Here is a 23,082-nt window from a genome sequence, read left to right on the forward strand (position 1 = left end):
TTGTCCGATAGTTTAGTCAAAGGTGAGCAAGCTCTTAAACGATAAACACCTATAACTAATGTAATTAATTTTATAACAGACTTTTTTATTGAGTCCAAATTCTTAATTGCAAATGTCAAAATTGTCGTCACCATAAAAACCTTGCTTTCTTAATGTTGGCAGCTTGTAGTTTATGGTCTTTTTCCTACATGCTGGTCTTTTTCCAATTTATTTACGCCCTAAGTTTATTAGCGTGAAATATATAGCCTCCAGCATGTCGTAAGTGTATGGCTTTTTATTAAAGAAAGAACTCTTCAAAAATATGCTGTGATTGCTGACATCCTACGCCACAAAGTAGTGTGTGTTCACGCGTTATTTTATTAGTGTAGATTTGTAAATCAAGCGTAAATCAGAATGCGGTGTATACCATTATAGGCACACATTAAACATTTTGATTGCGTACCCACTTCCCGAGTTATTTGTGTGGTCGACGCAAACATTCACGTCGATGGATTTACAAAAATTTCCACTCAAAAGGATACAAATCTCGATCGAGGAATGAGTTTATTAAAATGCTTATTACGTTTGCCTAAACATGAAAAGAATGAAATAAAAATTGCGGTAAAAATATAAGACATAATATATCAATTTGGATACGATTTTGCCTTTGACATCTCTTGTTTTGCGGAAAATGTTTATACAATTTATAAGTGACGTTGATTAAGGATTGGCAACGCATCTGCAATCGAGGATGTTATGGGCAGCGGTCGCTTCACCATTGCGGATTAAGGTGGCCGCTAGCTTGTTTGCCACCTTATGGTATGAGAAAAAGACTATATCCGAATTCCATGTACCGAATACATAGAGTATTCTAATATAAAAATAATATTTAATTGTATATTTTATCTTCTACAAGCTTTACTTAATCTTACTAATATTATAAGTGAAACAGTTTAGATGGATGTTGGTAGCCTAAACGGCTGAACCGATCTCTGTGAATTTGGCATAGATGTAGATAATAGGCTGGAAGAACACATAGGCTACTTGGCTACTCACTTTTTTAACTCCACGCAGACGGAGTCTCGGGCGAAAGCTATATTAATATAAATCATAAAAAAAAATCATCTTTTTCCAACTAAATCGGTTTACGAGTAACACATTTAGCTACTCTGATAGCATTAAGAATTTGTACAAATATTATTTCGTTACCTGTGTATTACATATGGTTTAAAATATAAAGCTTAAGAGCGCATTAGTGGCTCACGTAAGTTCAAAGCGAGAGCTTTTACCAAAGCTTAAGGCACTTATCCAGCTTTTCAATTCATTTAATTGCCCTAATATAATATCAGATTAAAATAGAGTGTGGCAAATAAGTTTCCTAAAAATAACCTTTTTGAAACTAGAGATAAAATAATTGTTCTCCGAGCTTAAAAGGTTAAAGCAATAGTCGCTATTCATTTGAAATTTTCCTATATTAAAAATGTCAAATTTTAGCAATAATGGTTATTAAATTACAAGTACGTTTAATCAATTTCCATGCCAGAGAATATTGTATTTAAATAACGTTAATTCAATATTTTACTTTTAAAGTTTAATAAAAGAAAACAATAAGCAAAAAGTCACGAGCACTCAATTTCAGCCAAATCTTAAGCCATGTGTTATTCTGCTGGATAAATTATCAGTTACTTTCACCTCTTATGCTGGGTTGCTGAAGTTTCTATTTATTTATTACCTAGTGATTCATTAGTGTTAGGTTAAACTATGTTTCATAGGCGTAAAACTCATGTTACATATTTCGGAAACACATTTCATGAAGTTAACAAACAGTAACGAATGCTTAAAAGTTGCTAGGATATCGGCCATTAGTACGCTGACTTAACATACTGGTTTAAATACGCCTACTCTTAAGATTTTAAATTTGCATATTTTGTTAAACTTAAAACGCCCAGCGCTAATCATGATTAGTAGCTACCTGTAGGCTAGCTGGCGGCTGAGCATGTGGCCCGCCAGCGACAGTCGCGCGCAGCCTGCCACGCGGGACGGTCGTGTGGTCACGCTATGCCGTACTCAACGATACGAGTACGAATTGCCGAAAAATAATTCGCGATTATTCGTACATCATAATCATAACTCACAATTAATTCAAGTAATTTAATTTAATACAATTAAAAATAATTGGTATTTTAATTCATTTCATTACATGTTAGAAGCTTTTAAACTGTACGAATTTCTTAACAGTCAAAGATTCGGGACCACCTGTTGTTAGCGATTCGTAATAGTCCGGAGAACGTCACGATCTGTTTACAAATGGGGGGCGCCCCCACCCCCTAGCGGACCGTGACGCAACATTTTATGGGTACCCTGTGTGAGCGTTACTATGGCGGAAAACATTCGAAGCCGCGTGAAAATAGATTTCCGTGTTTCCACCTGACTAATGCCAAACATTCATTACACGGTTCTGACATAGCCGGGTAAATAACGACGTGTTTGAAAAACTACGCGCCCATACGAGTTGAGTTCGCAGCAACGGCCGGATGCACTTGGATGAGTTTTTGAATCAAACTTTTGACAAACATTTCATCTTGTTTTGAAATGATATAACACTATTAGCGTTACTTTTTTTTTTAAATACAAAAACAATCATTTTGAAACATCTTATATTAACTAGGATATTATCAGTACCGCGTCTTCGATGAAATTTTATTGTAAGGTTTCAAAACTGTACCTTCGATTTAGGGCTTAAGGAACCATATCTAGCTATCCTAGGATATGGCAAATGAAATGCCTAATTATAACTACTATCACCATATATTCTAATTGTTGTAACAATCTCACAAACGGCTATAATTATAGATATTAGAAGGTATTACGAAAACTTACTTAAAGACAAATAATTTTTGTGATATAAGTCGTCTACCCAGTTAAAGATACGAGTAGTAAAAAGGAATCTCTATTTAATTATAGTAATTAGATCATTATCGTATCGAATTTTAACACTTAGAAATCTTCCTCGCATAGAGTAGGGTGCGCAGAAGAAACATACTTGTACCTTTAAAGAAACTACACTCCTATTAGTCGCGGAATAAGATTTCAAGCTGTTCAGACACACTTTAGACATAAAACGTATAGAAAAATGTAACGCCTTTGTATGTACTAACTTTCCTTCCAACAGTAAACCAATGAAAATGTCTGCCGTGCTGTTTGTTTATGCGACACGGCTGTTCCATATCAAAACACAATTCAAATAAACATATCTAACGTAGTGATTAATCTTAAGTGATTTGTGTATTACGTTTGTGAACTAAACATTGTGAAGGTATTGTACAATATCGTGACGTGACTTGTGAGATTGACGGATCAAACTGAGTGATAGCGTGTGATGTGATGATGCGGCGAGGGAAAGCGCTGCTAGAAGGCAGCCGGCAGGGCTCTGTCGACGGCAACAGTAACGTGGCCAATGACAAGGAATTGGTACACAAGTGTCACAGTGACCCGGGCGGGGGTAGAGCGTTGGGCGCTATACCGAGAACGTATAGACATCGGTCAGCGTCGGGCGCTTTGAGGAAATGCGTCCTGACATTAGATGGATACTCGTATGTTATAGGTAAGTTAACATAAGGACCTTAGACACTAAAGCAGAGGTTCAACTATTTCTCTATTGTTTCCTTTCAAAAATTTTACGGTTAGGGAAGCACCGCATTTACAATTGGGTTAAGGAGGCCGTGGAAAATAAATGTAGTTAGATTTGCCAGCTTTTTGAATACTACATAAAATTGTAGCTTTTATGTATAATAATAAAAGTAATAAACAATATGGATATCACAAAAGTTAAATAACTCAAACTTTACTTTTCAGGATAAATAAGTAAACGGAACAAAACCGACTCATTATGAGAAAACAAAAACTTTCCTCTCCTTGTTTTAATTTACTTCACTTGATTTTTCTTAACTGTTTTATTTATATAACTTAGATCAATATTCGTGCTTCAAGTTTGTTAAATAATTTACCTTATTTCGCATTACATTAAGTTTCAGAATTAAGCGAAATTAAATTTTACTTATTCAGATTAAACTGCGATCAAGTATCAAGTTATTAATATAAAAAAAAAAACAGTTTATTGTATCTCAAAAGCATGCATTTAACTCAAGCATAATAAACCCTGATTCATGCGTTTACATTCAAAGTTTACTTTTCCAAGCAAAAGTTAATTAGACACAAATAAACAGTGGGTATTGTTGTGCGTGAGCTGTTTCTTTGCGTTTGCAAGAATAATGACGAACGATGCCGGATGCGTCACAGTTTACATTTAAAAGGTATACCACGTCAGAGACTAAATAAGACATAGCTCTAAAACAAAGCGAAACATTTAACGTATTTAAATATAAATCTTCTATAGCATTTTTATAAAATGTACGTCCGATTTCTGTTTAGACGCGATAAGCTCGAACATTACTGAATTAAATTTCATACGACTTTCACCAATAAAGAGTGGCTTTATTTGCCTCAGTAGAAAACTGTCTGAAATATTTTGATATTGAGAAACTAACTTTATTCTAGAAGCAAATGGCGATATTCCAAATAGCATTGTCCTAAAATAACACAGTAAAACTGTTTCTACTAATTTAAATAAGATATTCAAAGAGATACAGTATTGGAGAGTCATCATCATGTCCTTACGAAGGGTCGACATATTATATGTTGCTCTTCTGATTTGGAGATTGAAAGAGAATATTTGAAGTTCTCTTTGTATTTAATCATATTTTCAATACATTACTGTTCGGTATACATTCAGACTGATTTCGAAACCGTCCTTGATGAGGTCGAGTTGAAATTGAAGAACTCAATTCCACACAACAGTCAATTCTTGTTGTAGTCTTTTGTTTATCGAAATAAGCAAAAAATCATAAAGTTAGCCTATGCGTCGTAGTTTAACTTGTATGTGACTTGAAAAATTTATGTTCGCTTTTTCTTATTACTCAACTTGTGATAGAAATAGCTTAGCTTAACAATTTTTTTTTAATAAAAATCTTAAGCTAAACTAACTGTGAAACATATTTGTTTAAGTAAATTTTTATCTTTTTGTTAGAATATTTTCTTTTGAACTTAACTTTATAAGATCCATGTCTGAAAGTGATAGATAAAAAGCTATCCGCCTGCTTGAAATAGACTTTTGAAAGATTATGATCCATCTTCGTCGCTTGCTTGAGAAAGAAATTTTATCAATGACAGTAAATCGTTTTATTTAGATCGACCTAGTTTTGAATCAATAGAAAATTTCCTTCAGGAAAGAAATTGGTAAATCTGTCAATTGGCCAATTTCACCATCTAGAAGACTAGTAAGTTTTATTGAGACAAAAAAAATTTTTATTTACTAGTATTTCAAACTAAAATGTCGCATCACATCGCATTATTATTAGGATACGAAGAAATATATTAAAATCAGCTATGAAACATAAACACATATAATATATAAATAATCGATCATGTACACTGTATCGATAATTTCAAGTAAGCGGAAGTCACCAATGCGAGCGGAAGTGAGCAAGCCTCCACACTTACAGCGCTGTAATTCAATCATAGATTATTGAATCAACCCCATCGTACCCTTTGACGTTGGAGTGCTAAGTAATTTTTAATGTAGGAATGTGACTAGATTCAATTACCACATTTCTTTATTTAAAAATATTCTCATAAATATAAAATGATCAGGTCTACACTATAATGAACAAATATGATGATAAAAATACTCCAGTCATCTGTTACCTAAAACACAATGGGTTTTCATTTCAGGTAGTTTCATTTTTGTTTTATTTTTGACAGTAAATAAAAGAAACAAAACAATGCCTGATTTATAACATAGCGTATAGTCTATACGTTACTGCAGAATTACATGTACTTATTTTTCATTTAAAACTATTAGAAATATAGCCAAACAATATTCTGCTGAATCAAAACCGATTGCAACGGAACACTCAGATCCTTGACATTTAGCGTAACCTAACTCAATGTAAGACAATAATTGTATAGTACGTTAACTCTAATTATGTAGAGATAGTTCCACCAATGCAATACAGCGGTATAGTGATGTTACAGTAGTGACGTCATCACTTATCTATATGATACCGTTATCAGATAGGCGTGATGTAGGGTTAATCGAACGCGTTTGTTAGTTTGATTCACCGACGGGCCTCACACGCGGATAGTTCACACTACAGGATGTTCTAAACTATACTATTATAATAAACACACACTTCTTTGTTTCCTAAGATGTCAGCAGTTGCAGCATATTTTTGAATAATTATTTTTTTAATAAAAAGCCTTACACTTACGTCACGCTTTAGGCTATATATTTTCACGCCATTAAACTTAAGGGGTAAATGTTTTTGATAAAAACTATAATGTGGGAAAGAGACCATAAGTTGCTGCCAACATCAAGGAAGCAAGATTGCCAAGCTTTGTCATGTCATGTCATTTTGACATTTGCAATTGACAATTTGACACATGTAAATAATAAAACAATTTTATGTTGATGAAATCGCACGGGAACAGTTAGTCCTCTTATAAAAACTCTAACGCATATCTATTTCTATTACTCTTCAATAATTTAAATTTTGTTAGTTATCAAGCTTTTATTTATTCAAAGTGACCAGAACTACGAGTATTAGGCTACTAAATATTTAGGTTACGTTTTTATTTATTTTGGTGCAGTGAGTGAGAAGTATTACAGATTTTGTTAACATCCTGTATATTGTACTCGAAATACAGTCAATGCATAACAGTTTTATTTTCTACATGATTACAAAGCTGTTTAAGCTTGCATTGACACCATCGTTTGATAAATGTTTTTATAACGAAATATTTGTTTGTACGTTCGCTAGAGTGGGTTTAGAAAATTGTACTTTAAAATAATTACAGGAAGGGTGATAATTCTTTGAAAACGTTTAACCATACAATAATAAGAAAGAATATTTTTACAAACTTTTTTCAATTTTAAATACGGAAACTAGACTAAGTTGTAGATTGCAATAAGAACTTGAATTGTCCAAGTTGTAGAAAGAAAAACAAACTTTAATTAACTCTTGTAAAAATTGTTCAAGGTTTTGCTGAGTACTTAATTAAGTTGTAATTTCTAGCTTGAGTGATTAAATTTCTTTCTTTTAATCTTAATACTTCGGATTTATGATTTACATTAAAATTTATTTACGTCTTGCTAACCCAGTTTTGCTTGATATATTTATTTAAAACATAAACAGACTTCATTTTTGCTCGACCCGAAGATTGAAGTTTTTTTTATCTAGTTAGACATGATTATAGATATTTCAAAGAAAAGCTGACATGACCAAAAAGAGAGTAATTGAAAGATGGATGGATATTTGTTAGAAGATATCTCCAGAACTCCTCGACAAATATCAATGATATTTACCACAGAGTCGCTAACAAAAGCTAGTGTTACATTCATTTTTACATGTAACATATAACACTCGACCTACATGTAGCAAAATACATGTTAAATCTAATTGGTTTAGTATTTCTCAAGTTGCACAATTCTTTGCAAGCGTTAATTTATTATTATAACTTAATTTAAACGCAATAGATGCCTAGCTAGATCGAAATCCAGTCGCATTGTATCAAATCATTTATAGTGTTAGCCACATTCCGTATACGGCAACTAGTATAGTAGCCACTTTAATATTGACTAAATAAAATTATTGATCAAACCATTTTAAACATTCTAGCTTAGAGAATAAGGTTGATATTAGATTAAACGGATTATTGTGCGACTTGTGCTAGCTACATTTAAAACGGTGTCAGAATTACCTGCACTTGTAAGTTGTTCAGATATGAATTAATTCACAAGCCTCAAATTATTGACAATCGTACATTAGTTTATTGCCTTTTAGTGGTCATTAAGTCTTGTATTTGATATAAAATAGTTTTAGAAAATGAACATTTAATACCGTAGTATAAATATTAAAGAAGTCTTTGACGAGTAAAATACCATTTTACTTGTCATTTGTTTTTTTCTCGATTATGTTTTTACTTGATATACCGAGATCTCTATTTCTTTAGAAATTAAAAAGACTGAAATCCAAAATTACATTTTGATATTCAACTCTTTGAAAATGTAAATGAAAGCATCTACGTATACATACATATACATAAAAAAGTTAAATACAGTACCTTATGTGTTCTTCCAGACTATGCCAAATATCATCGAGATCTATTCAGTCATTTAAGCGGCAAACTCTAACAAACATCAATCGATCTAAACTTTTGCATTTTTAATATTAGTAAGATTTATTTGGTTTTTCATTAAAATAAATAAACATTACTTCATACAAATAAAGTTTTATAGTTCTAAACTCAACTACTTAAGTAAATACTTCAAGTTTACTACAAGAATTCAACTTTATTTAAACTTATCATCGAAAATTAAATCTAAATCTTCCTAATGTTACTATTATAAATGCGAAAGTCTAGATGGATGGATGTTTGTTAGAGTTTGTAGCCTAAACGACTGAACGGATCTGAATGAAATTTGGCATAAATGTAAAACATAGTTTGGAAGAACACATAGGCTATTTACTTTTTTCCACACGGACAGAGTCGCGGGCTAAAGCTAGTATGTTAAATAATTTACATCTAAAGAATAAGCTAAGGTGAGTCTGAATAGGTAAATGTAGATTAAATACAGTTTACTTACTCAGAGAAAATGTAAAGTGCCTTTAAGCATCTGAACAAACTATGTGACCTTGAAAATTACCCCGAAACTATTTGAGATAGAAAATTTTTCACAAATAGTAGCTTGTTTATTGAAAACGAGCACATTTAGTTTCATATCAGTTCGATATTCCATTAACGAGTAAGGACACAGGATAAATTGAATTTGCAGTTCTCTTTTCAGTGTCCGAAGGTCGTTTTATATTTCCTAAATTGTAAGTATGAAATACTATAAAACTATCTAGTAAATGGATTTAAAAATCTTATTTTTTTAATACAGCGCATGTAGACAATCAAACAAATCTCTATAATGTTGGTAAAGACAAGGTTACCAAACGGTTAGGCTTCATCACAACGGAATGTATAAAATAATTTTCTATTTTAATTTTAAAATAATAACTATAAATAGTAATTTTATTTGTCCCCATGATGTTTGTTACTTTCGTTTGAGGAACGGAACCCATTAAAAACGTAAAGTTGGAGGGGTCGCGTTCATCGTAAACCATTAAGTGCGTACTTACAACTTGACGTAAAAGCAGCCACGTTCAGGCCTCGTTTAATTCGCTTTAGTAACTGTTTACATCTAACGAAAATATTTACTAACCAACTGTTACAATTTTACTCTCTTTCCTCCATTTTCTAATAAGAAAACGATGGGAAATGGATTTAATTAATTTTTCTGGAGGTTCAGGTCATATTTGGATCCACTAAAACCCATTCGGTGAGCAACCTGCTTAGAAGAGGGGATTCTAGGAACGCATCCTTCTCCGCCAAACGGGAACGCATTAGAATAATTTCTGTCTACATATATGCGTTGAAAGTGATTGTTATTATTTACCAACAGGAAATATATAAATAAATTTAATCGACCTCGAATAAAATGTAATAAAAAAACAAGATTTCGTTTTTCAAAATACTAAATTCATCCATATTTAGCATGTGATATATCCTTTAGGACATCGTTAAAAGTATTTTTTTGTAAATAAGTCATTAGCGTATCAACGTGACTTTTTAAAAATTAAAAATAGTGTCGACATTAAAACTTTAAAAACAAACAAAAATATATTTTATCTTTGTCTATATAATAAAAACAAAATTTGGATGTATATTTGTTGCCACAGTTCTTAAGAACAGCTGCATAAATCTGGATGAAATTTGGCATTGATAAAGAACACTGAAAGAACGGATAGCCTACAAATTAAGTTTTTGTAATTCTACACGGACGGAATGCGGGTAATATCTAGTCTATAATAACTTAAACTAGATTATGTTTGTTCTACCGTTTGATATACTGTTATGTAATCGTAATGATAAGACAATAATTGGTAACTCAATCCGGTCCAACCGGTCAGCTCGCCCGCTCTCATCGTCATTTAATTAATCTAATTATGACGTGTCATTTGTTATTAATAGTAAAAGTATCGTATCATTTGATACAGATATTACTTCCTCGTAGTTATCCTAATTTAGTTTGCATTTGATTTCAAAACAATTATCTTTTTGACTGTACACTTTTATTTTTTCTGTATTTTATTTGTTTATTAGAGTTTCCTATTTTCAACTTACCTATTATCAGTTCTAAATGTGACAGTGTATATCTCTATACTAATATTATAAAGCGAAGAGACTTGGATTTTTGTATGTATTGAAATAACTCAAAACTACTGGACCGATTTCAAAAATTCTTGCACCAATTAAAAGCTGTTATATCACTGAGTAACATATGGATGTTTTCACTATTTTTGTAATTTCGTAAGTGAATGCACGAGCAACATCTAGAAGCTATGATTAACTTGAGAGAATGAAGTAATATTTCGGATAACTAACGTAACATGTTTATCAACATTATGGTGTGTACAATAATTTACACACAACATTTAATGTAACTTTTGAAATGCCACCAATTATAGTACATATGTTATTTATTTTAATAATTTTATGTAACATAATACACTCTAAACCGTCATCTATAAATACAGAACTTTATGTACGAATGTAAAACGAAGTCACGATGTTTCGCCATTCAGATAAAATATAACTTTAAAATACAATTCAGATAACATACTCGTATAATCTGACTAATAAATTCGAGAGTTTAGATGGATGGATGTTTGTTAGAGTTTATAATCTAACCTACTAAACAGTTCTAGATAAAATTTGGCATAGATGTAGACCATACTTACATAGTCTTGAAGAACTTATAGAATAACTAGCTGTTCCCGTGCGGCTTCATCCGCATGAAATTATGAACATTTTATTTTATTGTTTACATTTGTCAAATTATCAATAGCAAATGTCAAAATGATATGACATGATAACAATACAATCTTGCTTCTTTGATGTTGGCAGCAACTTATGGTCTGTTTCCCACATTAGGGTTTTTATCCTAAAAATTTACCCCCTAAGTGTGATAGCATGAAAATATGTAGCCTAAAGCGTGACGTAAGTGTAGGGCTATTTATTAAAAAAAAGAATTATTCAAAAATATGCTGTAATTGCTGACATCTTAGGCAACGAAGAAGTGTGTGTTTACGCTTTATTATAATAGTATAGATTACTTTTTTTTTAAATTCTACACTATCGGGCGCCATGGGCGAAAGCTAGGAGAGAATAATTACTTGTCGAATCATTTTATTTCCTTTGACGTTCCGATTATTTAACATACTGTTTTATTCATAAGAATATCACGATGTTATGTCTGTTGATTTTTCTCAGAACGAAAGAGATGATTTTTATATTGTACGCCCGATAAGGGCGCTGTATAAGTGTCATGTTAATGTCGATAACGTTACGAATTTTTTATCGCAAAGTTTCTTATTAGTCCCTCAGCAAATAAAATTCATTTTAAAACCCGTAGTACCAAATCAAACACGTATGGGATCTAGTTATTTTATAATTCAACGACTTACGTAGTCTGGAACAATTTAACAATTCTAAATCAAACTTCATTGTGAAGCAATTATAAAGAAATGTTGCTTTCAGACACAAATATAAAGTGACAAGTTGACAAAGTCCTATACATTACGCACAAACATTAGGTTAATTAAATCAATTGTAAGAACAATTTAAAACCAATAAGCTTATCTTAATTGTCAACCAATATTGATTTTTCTGTATTTCTTTAAGATGTAAACATCATATAAACTATTAGAAATAATAATAATTAAGTATTGAACGTAATCTCTCTATATACAACTAGCTGTTCCCGTGCGGCTTCATCCGCATGAAATTATGAAAATTATATTTTATCGTTTACATGTGTTATCAATAGCAAATGTCAAAATGACGACATGACAAACCTTAGCAATCTAGCTTTCTTGATGTTGGCAACAACTTATGGTCTCTTTCCCACATTAAGATTTTTATCCAAAACATTTACTCCCTAAGTTTAATGGCGTGAAAATATATAGCCTAAAGCGTGACGTAAGTGTAGGGCTTTTTATTAAAAAAAGAATTATTCAAAAATATGCTGTAGCTGCTGACATCTTAGGCAACAAAGAATTGTGTGTTTACGCTTTATTATAATAATATAGATTAGTAGTCACATTAATATGAAAAGCCTATTTGAAGATCACGATATAAACGATTTATTTGCGTTGCTTAATTAAACTAATTATTAAATTTTTTGTCTGTCTGTCTGCAAGTCTGTATTTGTTGTGGACCACCTACGAAATTGCTGGGCAGATATCGACGGAATATTTACTGAAGGTAGCTATATGACGGATCCACTTAGGCTATATTTTAATTTTACGCAAATGAAGTCGCGAGCAAAAACTAGTAGATAAACAAACATGACACATGATAAGCTGGATACACAACGCATCATTAAAAGAAATCCAAACTTAGTACCAACATAAAAGATGTCATTCCCTACTCTATCAATCGCCCACGTTCAATATTAAATCGTGAGTACCTATTTACGCAGAAACCTAACCACCTGTGAATTTCGGAGTTTCATATAAATATTTACTGCTATCATAAAACTCCGCGCATTATATCGTTCTAACAAGATACATTGATGACGAGTTTTACGTCACACGACTAATATCAATCAGACGTGGCCTACTTCTGTACGAACGTAACATGCTGTTAGACCGGTCATTCACGATAGGCGGTTTTAACGCCTCACAGGCTAATCCTACTTGTGTTGCGTAAATCATTGTTATGACAAAACTATTATGAGGTCAATGCGCTTTTTTTGGTTATTCAAATAAAATTACACTCAACAATAGAGCGTATTTTGCCACAGATAACTTTATTCTTTAACGAATAGTAAAATCTGCAAGAAATAAAAAAAAATTAGTATGAATTCCTAAAGCCAGCTACACACCTTCAATTTTAACTGAACAGTAAAACTACAATTCAATCGTAATTGTGTAAACAAAACTCTGAACTGTATTATTTAAATGACAGTTAAAACTGAAGTATATACGAATATTTTGGAGAGGTAAAAATGGAGATTCCCTAGATAAATATAAGGGTTTTTCCGTTTAAATGTACAGCTGTACATTTCTGAAGTATAACTTTTACAATATCCAGGAAAAGAAAAGTTACATCTTAACTTCGCTAACATATTTCGCAAAGCAACATGTGTGAGTTGTTTAGCGTTTACTTGACGCACTATATCACAGCTTATACGAGACTTGTAGTTCACCGAGACATATGAAGGCAATAATTATACAGTACTTCGTTTAAACGAATCCATTTAACTCACAGAACAAGTCGTTAAGGGAATTAGAAATCGAGTTTATTACTGAGAAATTACTTTTGGTATTAGCATGCTAAAATATAAATTACTTTTGACTTTTCAGTTTGTTTTTGTCCGCAAACAAAACGCAATCGTTTTTAGGTAATGCAAGCTATTGCTTGCGTCCGCGTGAAATTAAATAAATAATAAAAAAACATATGTCATGTTACTCATTAATAATGTAGCTTTTTAATAGTAAGAGATTTTTTAAAATAGTTCCATTACTTTTTATGATATTACAATTTACAATACATACCAAAATATAAAACTTTTCTCTTTATAATCTAAACTAATATAATAATGCATAAACACACACTACTTTGTGGCGTAAGATATCAGCAATCACAGTATATTTTTGAATGATTATTTCTTTAATATAAAGCTGTACAAACACGTCACGCTTTAGGCTGTATATTTTGACGCTTGCAAACTTAGGAGTACATAAATTGGATGAAAACCTTAATGTGGGAAAGAGACCATAAACTACAAGCTGCCAACATGACGGAAGTAAGATTGCCATGGTTTGTCATCATGATATGTCATGATATTTGCAATTGATAATTTGACGAAATTAATAATAACAAAATATTCATAATTTCATACGGATGGAACCACCGGGAACAGCTAGTATTAGTATAAATTTAACAAGTTGAAGTTGAAATAGGTTAATATTTTTACTCATTGTTTAAAAGTCTTGAAAGAAAATAATTAACATATGACCATTACATGTCCACACGTTAAATCTAGCTGTATTAATTACTTAATGCTTTTAACGAACTCATATCTTTATCTAATAATTACAACACTACTAAGTTTGATTGACGTGCCGTATAAGTAATTGACCTATTCCTATAGCACGTCCTATCAAGTAAGCTTAATCTTCGAATGACTATTAATCAAAGTGCTTTCGACGAAAACGTTTCACAACACGGTTGTGGTCGACTCGGTCAATTGCACTATTACGTTGCAGAATTGCCCTCTTGTAATAGCAATGTTTGTATTCTAAATTGAACTTTATTGTCAAGCAATTGAACTTTAATTGTCATCTATGCTGTTATAAATCTGCATCGGTTGTTTTTAAGAAATATTGTTTATACGACTAGATCATGTTACGTAGTTGTATGCATTTTAATTGTTTGTTACGTAAATTAACAACAATACATGTTTTATTTATGAGTCAGACAGATCTAATGTATTTTGTATAAATGAATACTAGCTTTTGCTCGCGTTTTTTCGCGTGGAATTAAAAAAAAAAAAACAAAAGTGAGTGAAAGGTGAGTAGCCTATGTGTTCTTCCAGACTATCCTCTACATCTATACTAAATTTCATCGAGATCCGTTCAGCCGTTTGGGCTACAAGCTCTAACAACCATCCATCCATCCATCTAAATTTTCGCATTTATAATATTAGTAAGAAGTAAGGTGAATATTTTTGTTTTTACTTTGACACCGTCTGGTATAAAACTCTAATACAGACTAGATTATAATAGCTCTAATATTTATATCCACGTTTCTCGCCAACGAGAGTAAGTCACTTATGGACTTCGGTTCTTGAATGGTCACTTATGGACTTCAAGAACCGAAGTCCATAACTGACTCTAAAGTGACCATAGCGTCAGTGACTTAACCTTAGTCTAATATTAAGAAAACCACGTACTTTAAAATTAAAAACACCATTGTTACTGAAGCACCGTTATTTTTAAACTAAAGTAAATGCGGCGTTGTTTTACGTCATTTTTACAACTGCATGCGAATTTATTGCTGTGAAATACGGCCCCACGCCGACGCCGTATTTCAAACGCTGGCCGACTAAAATATAGCGTTAAAATATCAATGAGCATTACGCAATACGGAGCGCCAATTAAAGTTGGAACGTATAAATAAACACGTGTGGACATGGAGCTAATAAAGAGAATCGGTTGAACTAGACGTAGACCTTTTACTATGCTTAGAACATTGATAATGCAGCCAATTTACAAATAATATTGTTTTGTACTATACACCTCTATAAACAATTCGTTTCTCTTTAACATCCTTACCTTATGTGAAAGAAAATTTGCAAAGAAACTAGTTAGTAAACCATAAAACCGACTAAAATCAGTTTAAACAGAACAGATGGATTGTGCAGTTTAAATATGGTGTTAAGCAGTGGTAGGGCCCGCTTTAACATCTTCGCACGAATTGGCCGGCTCGCCCGGTGTAATACAACGACCTCACAGAAGACAGGCGTGAAATGGAAGCAATTCCGTGTTTTGTCTGATGAGTGTGGTGCCGTGTGATATTGGTGGATTCAGGTGGCCGGTTGCTCGTTTGCCACCTTATGTTATAATAAAAATTAAGGAGCCAAACTCAAAACAAAAAACTTAAAAAGATTTAGTTAAATCTGAAGGATTAAATTTTCACCTTACTCGAATTCTATATTAACTAAATTGTGTAAGCTTTGTAAATTATATTAATAACTCTTATGTACGGTTCCAATATAGATCAGAATTGTGGAACCATTCGAGTTTGAGTACGCAGTTGTGTTTGAGAGGCTGTTACTGTGTCGGTTGTAACTCGTAAAGTGCTGTCGAATTTAAATGCACATGCGAGCTTTGTGCTTTGCTGTTACTCGTAGTAACAAATGCAATGAACCACTGACCTCTATAGATACGAATAGTTCGTTTGAAAAGAGCTTTTTCGTCCCGACCTAAAAGCTTCTGTTAATGTTACTGGCTGTTAATTCTATCATTAGTTTAAAACTTCATCACCGCCTATGTGCCAATTTGATCGCAGTCTATTTACTGACAAAGTATGGCTTGCAGTCTGTCAAATAATTGTTAAAGTCAGTTATAAGAACTTAATTCCGACATTTTAAGAACAGTTAACACTGTCGGAGACAATAATATTAACTGAAATTATCAAACGAATTTAGCTTCGCATATTAAAAAGATGCATTAATATTAATATTTTAGGTAATTAAATATGGAAATAAGACGTAAGTTCGTTTTTAAAATGGGATTTCTCTTTATAAAGACTTCGTACAAAGAGGGTAGATAATACTGTTCCACGTCGCGCCTAACAAGGCCTTCGAGTTGAATATCAGAGCGGCATGCGGTTGGTTTCATTTTATTAAGGCGCTTTACAGTACAATGGCTCCATTTGAAGTATGTCATGCCAATACATTTGATAAGAAATATGTTGGCCAAGTTTATTTCTATTTTCCTTTACTTTTTATATTATTTTGTACTGTAAGGGTCCTTCTGTATTTATTCTAAATGTTTCATACCGAACTAGATTTTGTTAGTAGCTTATGTTTTCTTCCAGACTATACTCTACATCAATGCTAAATCATCAAGATCCGTTTAACAGTTTAGGCGGCAGACTCAAACCATTCATCCATCAATACTTTCGCATTTATATTATTAAGGCTCGAACGTACGAAACGGCTCTTAAAACTAGTTTCTAAATAGACCCACTGATTGTTGAGTATATTGTGTTACGTACATAATGGGACAATGCTCTTTAACGAGCGTACCAAAGGTGTGCTAACTTAAAATGGAACATGTCACAGTAGCTATTTGCTGAAATTAAATATTACATTCTTAAGTAAAATAGCCTATATCTAACTAATCTTAGAGTACTTCCTTTTATTTATTTTACACAAGAACGGAGTCGCCGGCGAAAGCTAGTATTGAACAGATCGATTAAACTCATCTTAAATAAAAGAAGGTCTTAAAATCAGCATCCATTGTAAAGACGATACCTTGTTGACTTCTTATTTCGTGGTTTACATTGAACTATGTGGTAGATTAATATCGGAATGAATTTATATTAGAGTAGCAATGTACTACGTGTTATAAATTAATCTCACAATCCATGTGCCAAACAGCAATCTAGGGAGTGTGAATTACTGATTCGTTAATAGATTACAAGTTGATTGACTTTAATCAATGCTGATTAATGATAATATATGATTTTAATTATCTCCTTTACTTTGCGGCTTTAAAGGTATTCGCCTCGATTGGCGTTAATAAATACGATCTATGTAGAAGTCGTGCATTTATTACTTGATTGATTTATTTAGTATGATTCGAAACAAATTATAGACAAGAATTTTAATTGCATTGAATTTTTGTTCAGTTTTTAAATATAGCCTTTATACATCATACTTCATACTTAATATTATAAATGCGAAAGTTTAGATGGATGGATAGATGGATGGATGGAAAGGATTTCAATGATATTTGGTATAGATGTAGAGGGCAGTCTGGAAGAACACATAGGCTACTTACTTTTGTTTTTTTTTAATTCCACGCGGACGGAGTCGCGGGCGAAAGCTAGTAGTAATATAATCCAATTTAGTTAGATTTTGACTTAAAACTATTTTTCCATAATTTGACGATAAAAAAACTTTAACCATTTGGAAAATGTCCCCTTTTGTGTTGATTTTTTTTGTTTGACAGAAAAGTTGGTTGTTAAATAATTATTAGTTGTTATTCTGTAAGAATTATATAAGACGATGTCCTTTAATATTTATATTTTAATATAAACATAACACATATTTAGTTTATGAATAATTCATAAAGCCAAATAAAGTTTCGCTTAAGTAAAGCGGAGTGCAAATTCTATCCGTCCTTAGTTAGTACATTAATAATGTAATTACGATTTGGTTTAGTGTTTTCAATGTGGATTAACAACATATAATACATCATACTATGACTTCTAACTATATTAAGGCAAACAGAAAATAATAAAGCAACCTTTTTGCTGGACGGAATGGACATTTTATAAATGCCTTCACCCAAAAAAGTTACATTTGCTTAAGTAATACGTCTATTAAACTATTGTAGTTACAGCCAAATACTGAAACGAATAAAACCTCGCTTCGTAAGAGCCGTTTACCATTTAACAGATGACATAATTTTAATGGAATTCGGAGTTTATCTACCCTTATCAGTTAAGACGCTGTAAATATTTGAATCACGTTTCAGTATTCGGCCGTCAGATAGTGTTTTAGAGACACAATCAACTTTCACGTTTGATGTAATGAATAGATTTTTTATTCGTTTAATTATTTTATTGTCCAACTTTGAGTACTAATGCTTCGTGCGCTTCTATGTGTATATTTTCTGCGTCCAAAATGTCCCTGAAAATAAACAAAAATCTTAATATTACAAAGTTATACTTGTTTATCTCAAAGTATTTTATTACTTTAAAACCGCACTGCAAGTGTCTTTGTTTCTAAGATATAGTAATATGGTCTACAATACTTTACTCGTAAATGAATTGTTTGAAGTTCATATTAATATGTTTGTTACGTTAATTGTGAGGTTATATTTCACACGTGTGTGAACTTCGCGAATGTATTCACATGCGGTTACAGAGCCTTTGTGAGACGTACATTTGACTAAAAGCTTGTGAATACATTGATCGCAGTGATGTGCAAAATTTTGTATTAGGTATGATTAATTATTCTATGGATTTTACGAAACATTTTTAAAGTATATCTATGCTTGTTATGAGCTAATATAGGTATTCATACAATTATGGTGCATATTTACCCTTTATTTTTTGGCGAATAAACACTTCCGATAACGACTTCTAAGTTGCCAGCAACATGTTCAAAGTAAGTCAAGTCTAAGTTGTGTATTTTATCTTTGAAATTAATAACCGTTATATAGGATGTCCCATTAAACCATCTAAAAAAAAGTTAATATAATATTTATTCGTAAAACGTAACATCTATAACAAGAAACACATTTAAGAGAAGATAACTCTTATATTTTTATTTTAAGATTATCCTTGACTTTTGAAATTTTAAAGGATTATAATTAGTCCTTATCTTTTAAGTAAATAATCTAGTTATAGTCGTAAATAACATAGTATTTTTTAAAAGCAAACTTACTAAATCTGCACTCAGTACCCAGTATGATACTAAATTCCTAACATTTAAATAAACTCAGCAAATAATTTTGCACCAATCTTCTAATAGGCGTTTACTTTAAACGTTAAGAAATTATTTAAATTTCCAAATATGAAAATAACAAACCTTACAAATGCAAATACGTCAGAATTAAGCGCGACTGAATCGTATCTGCCGTGTCTAAATACTGGATCAGTCCTCAGTTGAGCTAAAGCTTTGTACACATTTAGATGACTTATGTGTGCTCCTTCTTGTACTCCTACGTTTAAAGTTTCATAACCCTCAGCTACAGGTAACCATGTTCTATCAGCTGACGAAAATCCTTTAAAATTGGTATTAAATTATCAGTGATGTAAAAACAGAGAGACGATCAAAATTAAACAATTTCATACCTGCATTTTTCTCTGAGTTCCATTGGAATGGGGTTCGTTCAGGGTCTCTGGATTCCATCCAGTAATTGATTGGGTCATCCGTATTACATCCCCTTGGATCTACTGTATCTTCCCAGCTAATGAATCCATCTACCATTCCTATTTCTTCACCCTTTAGAAATGAATGAAAAAGTTTACCATAAAAACACCATCCAACCCAACATTTATTGATTTATGTATCCCATGTTATACACACGCTCAGTTTATCTAAACAGTCCGATCGTTCAGTCAGTTTCCTCAGTTCAGTCTTTAGTTTTGTATACACACGTCATATTTGTCTGAACGTTCAAACTTTTCAGATAAAACTGAGCGTGTGTAGCGGGCTTTAGACTTTAATACTTGATTCGAATTAATAGAAAGAAGCTTACCATATATGTTACAGCTACACCAGGCAATAGCAACACCAGCATATTTACACCGTCCACTAATTCAGGACCGAATCTTGAAGCTACTCTGTTGTTATCATGGTTTCCAGCCTGAAAGTATTTCTCATTACATATATTTAAGAAAAAAAAATGTAATATCTTAATAACACTTACCACCCAATTCGCCAACTTATCAACAGGTTTAAATGTTAAAAATTTGTCAAGCGCATATTTTATTTCTGCAGCGGAAGATGCTCCATTAACATCGGTTATCAAATTAAAATTGAATGGCATTTGGGCACCTTCCCGTTCACCATCACCGAAATACCTCATTGTTATCTCTGGACTCGCGTAAACCTCTGTCATCATAACTCGAGTTAAACCATCTTTATCTTTATATTCATCAAAAACTTCCCTCCACTGATAAACCATATCATAAGTTTCTTCTTGGTCTATTGTGTAAACGTGGCTTAAGTAATTATGACTTTCAGGATCATCATTGTTACCAGATAACGGCTCGTCAGGATATTTACCACCAAATAGTTCCTTATCCACTTCAAACAGATGTGCCACAGCATCTACTCTGAAACCAGCTACACCTTTGTTTAACCAGAACCTGAGAACGTCTTTCATTTCGTCTACTACTTCTGGATTACGGTAATTAAAATCAGGTTGTCCAATAGCAAATTGATGTAGGTAATACTTTCCAACTTCTTCTCTATACTCCCAAGCACTCTTACGAAATACACTATTCTGTTGAAGTAAAATACACATAGTTAATCAACGAGTTATTGCGATTGGTGTAACTTTTTTAATTTAAAATGAAAGGATTGATGAGTTTGCTTGTCATTCTCACTTAAACAGGAAGTTATATTAAAATCTTTAAAAATTTCGTCGAACTAGTTACAAAACATCAGTATATTTCAGTATTAACTACCCAGTTATTAGGCGGATGTAATGTTCCATTTTCGTCAACAACACCGTCTTCCCACATAAAATAATCATAATACTTTTCATTGCCTTTCAACGCTTCTTCAAACCAGACACTTTCATTGCTTCCGTGATTTGGTACAAAATCTAGGACGATTTTAATATCTGTAGGAAAATAAAATATTTCATTAATTATTAAAATTATTTGTAGAAATTAAATAATGCAGAATTAATCATTCTTACCCAATTCGTTTGCTTTTGCCATTAGTTTATCGAAATCCTCCATTGTTCCATATTCATCATTAATGGCATAAAAATCGGATATGTCGTAACCGAAATCGTACATCGGTGACTGAAACATTGGAGACAGCCATGTCGCTCCAATACCAAGTCCTTTCAAATATTCTAGCTTTGAAGTTATGCCTAAAGTAAAAAAATACCCTAAATTTCGTAGCGCGAATTTAACCTAAACTATTTAACTACGTCGTAGTCTTTGACTCCAAAAATCAAACACCCGACCGCCTTGCAAGCATTACCTTTCGGATAAAAAAAGAATTATCAAAATCGGTCCACTAGCGGCGGAGTTATGCCGTAACACACACAAAAAAAACATACAGACGAATTGAGTACCTCCTTATTTTGGGAAGTCGGTCAAAAACCATGGATTGATGGAATCCATCCGTTAGTTTTGTACAGAATAGCCAAATGACCTTAATTAAGTTATTTATTTAGAAATAAAATTTATTTCTGCGTTGGACATTATTTTATTACTTACCATTAAGATCACCTATTCCATCACCATCACTGTCCATAAACGATCTAGGATAAATTTGATAGAAAATTGTTGTTTCCCACCAATCCTGTTCTTTATCTTTCGTTGCTCCTTGAGCACACAAAAACAACATCGGCAATAGAAATAAGCTTTTATCTTTAACCCTGGAATCATATTAAAATGTAATACGATTAACAAGCGAAAAATATTTCAAACAAAATTATTATCGTGTAACTAACCTCATCATGTCAGAGTGAAATTGTAATGTTTTGAAGTACTTTATATACCTTGCTAGATATCTTAAATTTTGATAAGTAATACTACTTCAGATGAATCTAGATAAGCAGATATTCTAAATATATATAAGATACTAGCTTTCGCCCGCGACTCCGTCCACGTGGAATTAAAAAAAAAAACCAAAAAAGTACCCTATGTGTTCTTCCTGAATATCCTCTACATCTGTACCAAATTTCATAGAAATCCGTTAAGCCGTTTGGTCTACAAACTCTAACAAACATCCATCCATCTAAACTTTCGCATTTATAATATTAGTATGAAGTATTATCTGCATGTAACTAGCAATTTGATAAAATGTATAGGTGATTACTTTAATGTTACAAATATTCAAACTAAAGAATTTCTTTATCTATACTAATATTATAAAGAGGAATGATTTGTATTTTTAGATTTTTGTATGTATTTAAATAACTCAAAAACTACTGGACCGATTTCAAAAATTCTTGCACCATTAAAAAGCTATGTTATTACTGAGTAACATAGGCTATATTTTTCCTATTTTTTTTAATTTCACGCGGGTGAAGTCGTGAGCAACAGCTAGTATTAAATAATTTATGTATAGATTTACCACTGTTTTACCAGAACGTCATTTAACATCATGCATTACGATTTTGCGAGAACAAATCAACTTAAACTATCGCTGAACTGTTGTGCGATTGTCGATTGTTTCGACAATTTAACTGTTTACTCGTAGTTGCATAACTAAAAGTCGAGTAGTGTGCGCACATCTGAATCAAAGCGGTACTATACAGTTGTGCGATAGTTTAGTCAAATGTGTCTCTTACTGTTAAGAGACTGTAAGTGAACATTATAAACACTTGTGTATTATTACAAATTACCTAAATGTCGTTACTTAGTCTTTGATCAAAATATTATTGCTTTACGACTTTTAAACAAGATATTTAGATGCCTTAAAAAAATATTAGAATATCCTGT

General features: G+C 32.1%; 2 protein-coding genes across 2 annotated transcripts in view; one reads left to right on the forward strand and one right to left on the reverse strand.

The window, feature by feature from the left end:
• The first annotated feature begins 2,029 nt into the window (after nucleotides 1-2,029).
• LOC106101389 (calcium/calmodulin-dependent 3',5'-cyclic nucleotide phosphodiesterase 1A) overlaps nucleotides 2,030-23,082 on the forward strand; it is a 93,638-nt gene continuing 72,585 nt past the window's right edge. Inside the window, exons 1-2 of the mRNA XM_013280613.1 lie at nucleotides 2,030-2,125; nucleotides 3,152-3,583. Of these exons, the coding sequence (XP_013136067.1) occupies nucleotides 3,364-3,583 (220 nt within the window). The 5' untranslated portion in view covers nucleotides 2,030-2,125; nucleotides 3,152-3,363. The remainder of the gene's footprint in view (nucleotides 2,126-3,151; nucleotides 3,584-23,082) is intronic.
• On the reverse strand, nucleotides 18,382-22,009 carry LOC106101392 (maltase A1-like). Its single transcript, XM_013280617.1, has 9 exons — nucleotides 21,853-22,009; nucleotides 21,321-21,500; nucleotides 21,085-21,242; nucleotides 20,322-20,900; nucleotides 20,151-20,258; nucleotides 19,744-19,894; nucleotides 19,478-19,673; nucleotides 18,990-19,127; nucleotides 18,382-18,574 (listed from the first exon to the last, which is right to left on the reverse strand). The coding sequence occupies exons 1-9, from the start codon at nucleotides 21,980-21,982 to the stop codon at nucleotides 18,505-18,507; spliced, it is 1,710 nt and encodes a 569-aa protein (XP_013136071.1). The 5' UTR covers nucleotides 21,983-22,009; the 3' UTR covers nucleotides 18,382-18,504.

Source organism: Papilio polytes, unplaced genomic scaffold (assembly GCF_000836215.1).
Source record: "Papilio polytes unplaced genomic scaffold, Ppol_1.0 DF823991.1, whole genome shotgun sequence".
Lineage (NCBI taxonomy): Eukaryota > Metazoa > Arthropoda > Insecta > Lepidoptera > Papilionidae > Papilio > Papilio polytes.

Excerpts from the sequence above, each read along its gene's own strand:
- LOC106101392 (XM_013280617.1), bottom strand. The coding sequence starts at position 21,982 with ATGTTGTTTTTGTGTGCTCAAGGAGCAACGAAAGATAAAGAACAGGAT. Across the intron at positions 21,501-21,852 it reads TGGAATAGGTGATCTTAATG|GCATAACTTCAAAGCTAGAA; the intron begins GTAAGTAATAAA and ends TTTTTACTTTAG. Across the intron at positions 18,575-18,989 it reads TATTCGCCAAAAAATAAAGG|GGACATTTTGGACGCAGAAA; the intron begins GTAAATATGCAC and ends GTTTATTTTCAG.